This window comes from Dendrobates tinctorius, unplaced genomic scaffold (assembly GCF_039654945.1).
Source record: "Dendrobates tinctorius isolate UK_male_01 unplaced genomic scaffold, ASM3965494v1 ptg000011l, whole genome shotgun sequence".
Taxonomy (NCBI): Eukaryota; Metazoa; Chordata; class Amphibia; order Anura; family Dendrobatidae; genus Dendrobates; species Dendrobates tinctorius.
Genome location: NW_027361679.1, coordinates 115,943,911 through 115,956,105, shown reverse-complemented (window position 1 = coordinate 115,956,105; position 12,195 = coordinate 115,943,911). Strand labels below are relative to the sequence as shown.

Sequence of the window (12,195 nt, the reverse complement as noted above, 5' to 3'; positions counted from 1 at the left end):
ACCCTCCTCTGGAGGCGACTATAAAGGAGAAAACCTCTGCTGCAGAGAAATGCTGTGTATAAAGGAGTGTGAGGTGCAGAAGGAGGCTGTGTAAAGAGCAGGAGCATGAGGTCAAGGAGGAATAAGGCCCGTTAACTGGCACCGTTAAGTCTTATCAGCAGTCATTTAATAGATTAATATTGTGTTAAAAAAATTTTTTGCTTCAACAATCATTATAATTTGTTATAACTAACCACAGTTAGTTACGATGCCCAGGCAATGCCGGGCTCTTCAGCTAGTACTTAATAATCTGCATTTCGATGCAATTGCCTGGATGGCTAATTTATTTGCTTCTAATTTTGCAGCACAAAAATCTTTTTGCAACATATTGTTCTATTAAAAAGTGTGCCATTCCCAATTATTTATTTTTTTAATAATTGAAAAAATGTGAAGTGTATTTGCTTGCACAAATTTCTGCAAGATTTCTGCATCTCTTGGCAGGAAAAACGCTGCAGAAAAAAAACACATTTTTTTTTTTGCTGCTTTCGCATTTTTGTTCAGCAATGAAAGCCTTTTTTTTTTTTTTTTTTTTTTTTTTTTTTTTTTTTTTCCCCAGCTAAACAGATTTTTATTTTCTTTTTAAAAAGGTTTGAGATGTAATTTTTTTTGGTTCAACACCACCTTTTTATGCTGATGCAGTAGTAGGGCTTATTAATGAAAAGGTGTCAGCCCGACACCCTCATTACTAAGCCAGTAAGTAAACACAAACACAGTCACCAGCCTATGTAGGAACCTTAACAGAACGAACATTCATAGGCTGTAGCCAGACAGCAACTGTTAATTTAAAGGAAAAAAAAATTGCGTGGGCTCCCACATAATTTTAATATCCATTAGAGGGAAAGCCAGATGCTGGGGGCTGTTTATATTCTGGGAAGAAGCCAATAGCCATAAAGGTTCCAAGGCTTTTAATATCAGCTCACAGCTGTTTGCTTAGACTTTACTGGCTAGTTTACAGGGGGACCCCAGAAAAAATTGACATCGGGTCCCCCTATAAAATCTAACCAGCAAATGCTAGGCAGACAGCTGCAGGCTGATATTAGTAGCCTAGGAAGGGACTGTGGATATTTGCCCTTCCCAGACTAAAAACATCAGTTAACAGCCATCCCAGAAAAGGTGCATCTGTAGCGGCGGCCAGAAGGGTTCATATTTTTGGGTTTGAATTCTCCTTTGTATTGTTAGGTGACATCAAGCCCACTGGTTAGTATTTGAGAGGCGTCTATAAGACACCTAACCATTAGTAACCGCATAGTGATATTGTATAATAACACAGACATCCAGAGTAAAGTCATTTATTACACTCCTTTAATAATTGTAATTAAACCATACTCACCGAACGCCTAATCCACCGACGCCAACGTCTCCTGCAACAAAAATAAAATAATAAACCGCAGTATTCCTCACCTGTCTGCAGAGAAGATAATCCATAATGTCCCACGATGATCCTGATCACTTTGAGAGCAGTCACATAAGTGATGTACTGCAGTAAATGTGGGTGGGTCTGCTGTGTGTGTGATGTCACTTCTCTCCTTTTGGGTGTTCGCAAAAGGATAAGGGAGGAGGAAGTTTATGATCACAGTGAGGAGCCATTTTTTTTCTTGACTGTAAAGTGATAAGATGTGGACAGTGTCACCGAGATCGGCTAACAACGTCAATTGTTGGTGCTGATCACTGTATTGTGCGCTGAAGTTAGAAATGCCAAGTGTTATACAGGCTGGGTTTAGATACAGCCTTTATGTGATACATTGTAGTGTATCACATAATGGTATTAGTTACAGGGTTCAGCAGAGTTGATTAGGTACGTGTGGCCCCACTCTGTTCACGTCTATTGGATCAGTATTGTAATGTGGGACACTCCTCTGTCCACTTCTAGACGAGCAGTGTTCTAGTGTCACGCATGATGGCATAAGAATATACAGCTCTGCTTTGTCAGCGTAAGACTATTTCAGAGGCTTTACACCAACATAGAGCTCAGCTAGTTTTCTTATTACGTGGTTACACAGTTGTTCTCTGAATGCTAAAGACTGACAGCAGCAGAGAGCAGTGATCCGCTGCCTGGTATTGTATTAGTAATGCTATTCTACTGATCACACTGAGTGCTGCCGATACCTAATTCCGGACCTCTGCTCAGCATTCACCGCATCCCTGCATCTCCTGTCACTGCTCGCACTGAACACAGTGAGCGGTGACCGAGGTAAAGTGTAGCTTGCAGCTTAACTGTACAGAGGTTGCCGTATTTGAGGCAAGTGTCATACTTACACACTAGTATCCAAGAAGTATCATTTCTCCTTGCGGAGAATGACATGCTAAGCATGTCGAGGTGAGGAGACTTAAAGCCGCAATGCTCCTCTGGGAAATATGCCTCTCTCACAGCCAAACCAGATCTCCCACTTTGCACTGATAAGGGGCAGTACCCCGAAACACAGTGTCTGCAAATGGAGATTCTGGCTTGGCTTTTATCCTAAGTCATGTAACTAGGCTCATTAAAGGGTCAACATTGACTTTTAGGATTGCTACCTTCAATAGGTGGCACTAGAGTTCTAGTCCTCTTCCTCTCTGAAGAGACAATTTGCACTTACACACTAGAAAATGTAATTGTCAGCCCCTAGTGGCTGGAGGAAAAAAAATAATCAAAAAATGTTAAACAAATGCATTTAATTTTGTATTAAAAATAATTGATCATAATATTTCATACAAAAAATCACGGCACCTTCTCTTTTAAAGGTGGGATATTGTAGTCTGAGAGCTTGAAGTTTAAATTTTTTTTTTTAATTTTTAGCACAGGCTTTTATAAGGGTTTGTTTTTTTTGTGTAATGAGCTGTAATTTTTATTGGTACCATTATGGAGTGCATGCGACTTTTGCATCACTTTTTTATTTAATTCTTTTGAGGTGCGGTAAACATAAAAAGCAATTTCACCATTTATATTTTTTGCTTTCTTTTTGGTGGAGTTCAGTCACCTAAAAAATTAATGAAAGTTTTATAGTACATGTCATTATGGACGTAACAACACTAAATTTGTAGTGGTCTTAGGACATTTGTTTATTTAATAGGGATTTGGGTGTGTTGTGTGGTTTTTTTTTTTTTTTTTTTTTTATTTTTTTTAATGTTTTAAAATGAATCTGTCAGCAGGATTGTGCACAGTAACCTGCAGGCAGAGTCAGGTTGGTGCCGGTGTACTGATTTAATGATACCTTGATTGATGAAGTGTGGTGGCTGTTGAATCTTTTTGTAGTTCTGAGTAGATATTCCCGTGCTTTGGGGCGGCCTGTGTTGGGCGGGGGGTCTTCATGTGTTCTGATTAGATATTCATCTGTATGTCTTCTGACAGGTCACGGATCCCTCACTGACCTGCCCCTTATTTTACATACTGCATATAATATGGTTTGAAAAATAAAATTACTGTCATCATACAGGCGGCGCATGATCAGCTCTATAATATCCATTTATTTATTTTTAGTTATATAAATTTCTAAAGGGAAAAAAAATATTTCTTAATGGCGCCAGCCGCGACTTCGCAGTAGCATAATTCGGAATGCGATAGATGCTACTGCGCAGGTGCCACCGCTGGCGCCATTTTGCTGGAGTGAAAGAAAATTTTATCCACCAAGATAGTGCTGTCTTAGCCTGCACCGTAACATCTATCGGCGATCCGATAGGGGGCGTTATCACTTAAAATGCTTAGGGCAGCATAAACACCAAATACAGCCCTGGGCCTACAGGTTATAGACTGCTGAGGAGATTGATACTTGTATGTGTCATATCAGATGTCTTGTTGAGAAATCATCTTCTATCACTTTATGTACGTAAATTACCTCTTTCCGAATATGGGGATGATGATGCGTGGAAGATAGCTTAGTTTACATGAAGGGGGAGTTACTCAGTGTGATGTGTAATGGATGCTCTCCTGATCTCACTGCAGAGCTGTGTGGTCTCCAGCCAATTGATGGCGGCGTTTTGGCGCCATGGCTTCCTGCCCCTCTGGTTCAGCCTCTTCCTGGCTTCAACGCTGCACTGTTAAAATAATGTGAAGCACAGAAGCATCTTGGCTTGTTCATCATCGTTGGTTAGCATGCTCACCCGGAGAGCACATTCTTCCTGCAACATGTTTGTGGAGCACTGTTGGCTACGGGGGGGGGGGCTGATACTAAGCGCACTGACACAAAAACTGTTACTGTTTAGTGGAGTCTTTTCTTTCTATCTTTTCTCTATCACTCATAATGTCTTGAGTCTAGAGAGGACTGTGCACGCCCATTAGCGCAGTCTGTACTTGTCACTTTCTATTCTTACTGTATGTGACTTGTAATAGTAAGTTTTTCACTGGTCAGTCTGTGGCCTACTGTACCACCTGTACGTACCCCTCCTGCTTCCTTCCACAAAGCACCTCTGACATCTGATCAGAATATGGCTTTCATTGGCTCGTGATTTAGCTCAGACTGTAGCCAAACTAACCAGGGTGTCCAGGACGAATCTTCCAGACACATCATACCAATATGCCGTTCACAAAAGTGGTCCAGGCGGTTGCGGGTTACCTCTTCTCCCCAGTCACCTTCACAGAAGAGTCGCCCAGATTCCTTTTCCCTTTTTCAGGGGATTCGCTCCCCTCAGTGCTCATAATCTGTCCTAGATTCATATCAGGTGGGAAAGCTGAGGAAAATGGTGAAAAGTTTAGTGTCAGCTGTTGACGTCTCTGGGAGTGGCAGCTGCGCAGCCCCTTCCCAATAGTGTTTTTTTTTCTTTAGTAGACTTAATCGCGTGACTAGAACCTTTTCTAACCATGAGGAAGTTAGAGGGCAGTGGGACACTTAAACACATTTAAAAGTGTAGCCGCATGAAGGTGTTTTATGCCTTTCCCAGTAGAGCTGGTGATCTCTTGGTGTACTTCAGCGGTGGTTGATGCTCTGGTGTCTCGCTTATCTAAAGTGACCACTCTACCTCTTGTTGAGATTGCATCACTAAAGTACCCCACAGATAGATGCATAGAGTATGTGGCGAGGTCTTCTTTTGAGGCAATAGATTTTGCCCTTTGCTTAATCATTTCTGCACTGAAGTTTTTTGGCTTGGTCCCAGGATCTGGACCTTGCGGAGATCGCTGTTTAGATAACTGAGGCAGGGAAGTATCTCTGTTCTGCATCCTTGGATGCGGTGGAGTTCTCTGCTTAGGCAGCAAGTAATTGTGTTGCAGCTCGATGCATTCTATGGTTCAAGTTGTGGAGGGCGGAACTAGCTTCAAAGAAATCTGCCTGAACTACCATTTCAGGGATCTTATTTGGGACCACCAGGCTAGATGAAATAATTCCAAAAGCAACAGGCTTTGTCCTCTGCTTCCACCGTCCGGGACTAGCAGTTCTTTCTGGAAACGTAGGATCTTGCAGGGCCATCCCTTTCAGTATTTTCCTTCACTGGATGAGTTGTCGGCAGGTTAGACCGAAGGTCACCAAGGAGAGCTACCTTTTATAGCAACACCCGATGAGCACCTTTCTGGATCAGAATCCAGGACCTCTGGGTCCAGAGGAAAAATGAAGGTCAATGATTGACCGGCGGCCCCCACTCAGGGATTCTTCTCTCCCAGGTGGGTGGCTGCCCACCTCTTTTAAGGAGGCATGGCTGAAGTTTATCGACGATCTTTGGGTCAGGGAGGTCATGCACCTTTCTGGATCAGGATCCAGGACCTCTGGGTCCAGAGGCAAAATGAAGGTCAATGATTGACCGGCGGCCCCCACTCAGGGATTCTTCTCTCCCAGGTGGGTGGCTGCCCACCTCTTTTAAGGAGGCATGGCTGAAGTTTATCAACGATCTTTGGGTCAGGGAGGTCATTTTTTTGGCTTACAGAATAGAGTTCATCGCTCTACCTCAGGATTATATCTTTTTTCTCTCGCCCTCCTGGGACTCCAGCATAAGAGTCCATTTTGACCAGGTGATGGCATCCATGCTTCAGGCAGGGGTGATTTGTAAGTCTTCCCATTTCAGAGTGCTTCACATGGTGTTATTAAAGTCAATTCGTTATTCCCAAGAAGGATAGCTTGGTGTGGCCTATTTAGATTTAGTGTGCCTGAACAAATGGGTTTGGCCTTGTCAATTCAAAACGCAGTCACTCCGGCCACCGGAGGCTTCAGGAAAATGGCCGTCGGAGGCCGCGCGTGCACAGATTGAGATCTCGGTGGCCATTTTCCTGAAGCAGAGTGCCACAGAGATCTCAATCTGTGCACGCGCGGCCTTTCGGCGGCCATTTTCCTGAAGCCTCCGGTGGCCCATGGCTTCAGGAAGATAGCCGCAGGGAAAACGGTTATGCACTTCGCTCTGCTCGGCATGGACACATTTCTGACGCTGGCATCCTGAGAAAAGGACCCTGCTCAGGTGCACTCCGCATCGCCCACCACCACAGCATCGCTACACCTCTGCCGCCGTGAGTTCCGCTGCTACAACACTGCCGAAACCCCCTGGTAAGCCTGCGTTCGCACTATAAGACGCACCCCCCCATTTTTCTCCCATATTATTTGGGGAAAAAAGTGTGTCTTATAGTCTGAAAAATACAGTATTTTAAATAGTTAGTATTCAACTGAAAAAATGACTTGTTAATGAATGTCTTCTCTCAGCAATTCTTTTCAACTTTTTCATTGTTTTTGAACAAATAAAATAAGCAAGATAAGGCCTAATTCAAAAATCCATTTTTCACATATCTTTTCTAAGTGTTTTTGCTGGTATAATAAGCAGCTGGCAAAATGTTGAGAAGTGACCTTAAGTAAAATTGGTGAATTGCCTTGTATACCTGTAGATAATTATCAGCCTACCTGCTTTTAAATGAATACTGAAAGTCCATAAAAATATATGCCTTTACAACCACAAAAATAACATTTGCCCTCTCTTTAATTTTGAGGTTTCATTTGCCCGTCCAAGTTCAGAAAATATTAAGGATGCAAACTTGTATATCAGTGGACTTCCAAGAACAATGACACAGAAAGACGTTGAAGATATGTTTTCAGGATTTGGTCGTATCATCAATTCTCGTGTTCTTGTTGATCAGGCTACTGGTAAGCTGTGTGTAGGTCACTCCATTTGTACAAATTGTAGATGTTGAAGACTGCTTTAATGAAATTTAACTTACTGTTTGTCTCCTCTGCTGTGCAGCACTACTTATGAGCATGATCAAGTATTCCTAAGCATTCTGTGATCATTGATGGACAATGTTTTTCCATCTCCAGTTTATAAGTCTAATAGAGAATAAAACTCAACGTAACTGGCATCTTTATCTTTTATATGATGGAGGTTGCTGCTTTTCTAAAATTTGCAGTATCTTATTTTAGTATCAGTACAGCTTAACGGGAATGTCACAATTTTTAAAAATTTGTTTTGAATTTATGCTGAAAAGTTTAACGACCGCCGATACGCCTTTTAACGGCGGTAATTAAGGGTACTAAAACCACAGCGCCGTTAATTCACGGCGCTGTGATTTAAGTGAATAGCGCCCCCCAGTGTCGGATTTTCTCCGGGGTCTCGGCTGCCAGGGGTAGCCGAGACCCCAGAGAACATGAATCGGTCGTTTTTTACCGACCTCCGCTTTTGCGATCGCCGTTATTAACCCTATAACGGCGACCGCAAAAAAAAAGCCGCGATTTTACATTTAATTTCTCTCCTCTGATGTGATCGCACATCAGAGGAGAGAGAAATAGGGTCCCCGATCCCCCCCGGTACCTCTCCGTGGCCCTCCGTCCCCTCCCGGTGGTCCCACGTCCCGCCGGCGTCCTCTGATGTGCCGGCTCCGGCTGGCAGATTCCATTCATTATTTTGACCACTATGATAAACGATCATAGTGATCAAAATAAAAAAAATAGTACATACCCCCCCCCCCCTGTTTATCACTCCCTTATATAGGCCAATATAATGAAATAAAGAAAATATTTTTTTTTTTCAGTTTTCCATTAGGGTAGGGTTAGGGCTAGGGCTAGGGTTAGGGTTAGGGCTAGGGTTGGGCTAGGGTTAGGGCTAGGGTTAGGGCTAGGGTTAGGGCTAGGGTTAGGGCTAGGGTTAGGGCTAGGGTTAGGGCTAGGGTTAGGGCTAGGGTTAGGGCTAGGGTTAGGGCTAGGGTTAGGGTTGGGCTAGGGTTAGGGCTAGGGTTAGGGCTAGGGTTAGGGTTAGGGCTAGGGTTAGGGTTGGGCTAGGGTTAGGGTTGGGCTAGGGTTAGGGTTGGGCTAGGGTTAGGGCTGGGCTAGGGTTAGGGCTCGGGTCACGACTAGGGTTAGAATTAGGGTTAGGGCGAACTAGAATTAGGATTAGGGATTAGGGTTGGGATTAGGGTTAGGGGTGTGTTGGGGTTAGAGTTGGAGCAAGAATTGAGGGGTTTCCACTATTTGCCAACTTTGGGGGTCTAAAAATTGGGGTCTAAAAAATCACTTTTGTGGAAATAAAAAAAGACTTTTTATTTTCATGGCTCTGCGTTTATAAACTTTTGTGAAGCGCTTGGGGGTTCAAAGTGCTCACCACATATCTAGATAAGTTCCTTAGGGGGTCTAATTTCCAAAATGGGATCACTTGTGGGGGGTTTCCACTGTTTAGGCCCATCAGGGGCTCTGCAAGCGCAACATGATGCCCGCAGACCATTCCATCAAAGTCTGCATTCCAAAATGGCACTCCTTCCCTTCCGAGCTCTCCCATGCGCCCAAACAGTGGTTCCCCCCCACATATGGGGTATCGGCGTACTCAGGACAAATCGCATAACAACTTTGCGGGTATGATTTCTCCTGTTACCCTTGTAAAAAATAAAAATTTGGGGGCGAAAAGATCATTTTTGTGGAAAAAAATAGATTTCTTATTTTCACGGCTCTATGTTATAAACTTCTGTGAAGCCCTTGGGGGTTCAAAGTGCTCACCACACATCTAGATAAGTTCCTTAATGGGTCTAGTTTCCAAAATGGGGTCACTTGTTGGACGTTTCAACTGTTTAGGCACATTAAGGGCTCTCCGAACGCAACATGGCATCCGATCTCAATTCCAGCCAATTCTGCGTTGAAAAAGTCAAACGGCGCTCCATCCCTTGCGAGCTCTGCCGTGTGCTGAAAAAGTGGTTTACCCCCACATATAGGGTATCAGCGTATTCAGGAGAAATTGTACAACAAATTTTGTGGTTGATTTTCTCTTTTAACACTTGTGAAAATAAAAAAAATTTGGTTCTGAAGTAAATTTTTTGCAAAAAAAAGTTAAATGTTAATTTTTTCCTTCCACATTGCTTTAGTTCCTGTGAGCACTTAAAGGGTTAATAAACTTCTTGAATGTGGTTTTGAGCACCTTGAGGGGTCTAGTGTTTAGAATGGTGCCACTTTTGGGTATTTTCTGTCATGTACACCCCTCAAAATGACTTTAAATATGATGTGGTCCCTAAAAAAAAATGGTTTTGTAAATTTTGTTGTAAAAATGAGAAATCGCTGGTCAACTTTTAACCCTTATAACTTCCTAACAAAAAAAAATTTTGCTTCCAAAATTTTGCTGATGTAAAGTAGACATGTGGGAAATGTTATTTTTTTAGAAATTTGTCTGACACATCTCTCTGATTTGAGGGCATACAAATTTAAAGTTTTAAAATTGCAAAATTTTCAAAATTTTCGCCATATTTCCGTTTTTTTCATAAATAAACACAAGACTTATCGAAGAAATTTTACCACTAACATGAAGTACAATATGTCACGAAAAAACAATCTTAGAATCAGCGGGATCCATTAAAGCGTTCCAGAGTTATAACCTCATAAAGGGACAGTGGTCAGAATTGTAAAAATTGGCCTGGTCATTAAGCTGCATACTGGCTCTGTCGCTAAGGGGTTAAACAAATAAAAAAGGAAAACCATAGTGTCCATCTGAGAAGTTATGAAGAGCCTGTGCCTAATAACAGCTTGTATACCATGCTTGCGGTGGAGCAAATTCCACTCAATGCAGTTCCAGCAGCAAATCTGAACATCCTGGAACAAACAGCTGGATTGGAAAAAAGTTTCCATAGCGGTAAAGTAATTGAATTGGTGGACTTCTGTGGATAATCTTCAGAAAGGAAATATTGGAATTCTTTCCCCATTCGTAACTGTTACCACAGGCGCAGGTAGCAGCATATTGGGGGGGTGGGGTCTCATATACAAATTCATCACCTGCAAGGCACCTGGCCAGAGCCCAGGTAAGCTCGGGTTGTCATGTCAGAGAGTTCCAAGCAGTCTTGGTAACATTATAAAGATGGCAGTTAATTTTATAAGATCAACATTTCCTTAAACTACCAGACAGCATCACAAGTGACTTTCCTCAGGGAAGTCTGAGACCTCACCATCTACATGCTTTAGCCACAAATATCTTCCGTTGGGCAGAAAAAAATAGTCCTTTCAGTTTCAGCAGTACACTTGAAGGGGTCTCAAAATCATGTTACAGATTCGCAAAAAAACGCAAATGTGAAACCAGCCTAAGAACTTAAGTGACATTAAAGTAGCTAATAGACTTGATACTGGTCTCTACATTTAAAATGTTAGCTATATAATGTGGACTGGGCTCAAGAGTTTGCAGGCCCCTTCGTGAATATTTATTCACATCCTTTTGCACAATGGAAATTTTAATTACGTACTGCAAATAAGAATTTTCATTTTTTTGATATACAACATTGCATCTTGGGAATTTAAACTTTTTTTTTTTTTTTTTTAGGTTTATCCCGTGGAGTTGCTTTTATACGATTTGACAAACGATCAGAAGCAGAAGAGGCAATTGCTAGCTTTAATGGTCATAAACCTCCAGGCTCAGCCGAACCGATAACAGTGAAGTTTGCTGCCAATCCAAACCAGAATAAAAACATGGCACTTCTTTCTCAGCTTTGCCATTCTCCTGCACGGAGGTTTGGAGGCCCTGTTCATCACCAGGCTCAGAGATTCAGGTATTGTATTTGCGATTTCCTTTTTAGCAGTAAATAGTGTCTGTTCTTTTCAGACTGATTTGGCATCACTTAGTTTCAATAAGCACTAGTGATGAGCGAAGGTGCTCGGATAGGGTGTTATCCTAGCGTGCTTAAAAAATGTCTTGAGTCCCCGCTCCTGCATGTCTCGCAGCTGTCCGACAGCTGCAACAAATGCGGAGATTGCCTACCAAACAGGCGATCCCTGCATGTGTTGCAGCTGGTGAGAGACCTGCAGACGTGGGGACTCAAACATATTTTTTGTCTATTTTAAATGGAGCAGAAAGTGATTTGAAATTTTTAAAAAAATATATTTTTTTCACACTCTTTAATGATTTCAACAGTGCCCTTCAGAGACTTGAAGCTGCGATCATCGATCACCTGTGCTATACATAGAAGTACATCGGCACTGCTATGTATAGTAAAAATCACAATCTCCTATGAACACTGGCCACGAGTCATTGTTCACACCATCTTGGAGGAGGAATTTTTTTTCTTCTTCTACAGTAAGATAGCGCCGCTGGCTCATGCGCAGCAGCAGCTATCAATCACAGCAGCAGACACCGATAGCAGCTACTGCGCAACAAAAAGTGTAAATCAAGTGGGCACCATCATATAATAACAGCTACTGCGCAGACGCGGTGGGCACCATTTTCAAATTTATTTTTTTCCCTCTAGCTGAATAACCTGAAAAAAAAAAAAAGTATTATTGGCACACAAAACATGGGATTTTACTGCAGAGCAGACGCCACGGTTGGCCTCTGCCTGCAGAAGGTTTTTTTTTAATTTTATTTAGTATATACGCATTCATTATTCAGATTAGGGGGCTGGTCAGTGAGGCATCGGTGAGATGTCAGCATTCTGCATTATAAATACCTAATCAGAGCACCACATAAACCAACCCCACCTAAGGGCACGAGAATCTCCATAACAAAAAACTGAAAATAAAGATTAAAGAACAACCATAAGACGGATTTAATCATCCCAGGTATCATTTTATTCAATATAACTGCGCCAACCTGACACTGTGTGTAGGTTACTGTGCACAAACCTGCTAACAGGTTCCCTTTAAGCAGGTGAAAGGTCTAGATGGGATTCCAGATGCATTTGGAAGCTGTTACTGTAAACTCACAATATGCAACTAAAGGAAGAGAAACAGAGCATCATTAGGCTGAAAAAGAAAAAAGAAATCAATCAGAGACATTGCAGAAAAGCTAGGAGTGGAGTTGAGCGAAAAGCTAAGGATCCCC

At 42.2% G+C, this 12,195-nt stretch overlaps 1 protein-coding gene across 2 annotated transcripts in view; it reads left to right on the top strand.

Moving 5' to 3' along the window:
• The window catches only part of ELAVL1 (ELAV like RNA binding protein 1), a 111,366-nt gene that overhangs the window by 74,936 nt on the left and 24,235 nt on the right, over nucleotides 1–12,195 (top strand). For both annotated transcript variants that reach the window (XM_073546535.1, XM_073546545.1), the window contains exons 4-5: nucleotides 6,914–7,067; nucleotides 10,702–10,927. In XM_073546535.1, coding sequence (XP_073402636.1) covers nucleotides 6,914–7,067; nucleotides 10,702–10,927 — 380 coding nt within the window. The remainder of the gene's footprint in view (nucleotides 1–6,913; nucleotides 7,068–10,701; nucleotides 10,928–12,195) is intronic.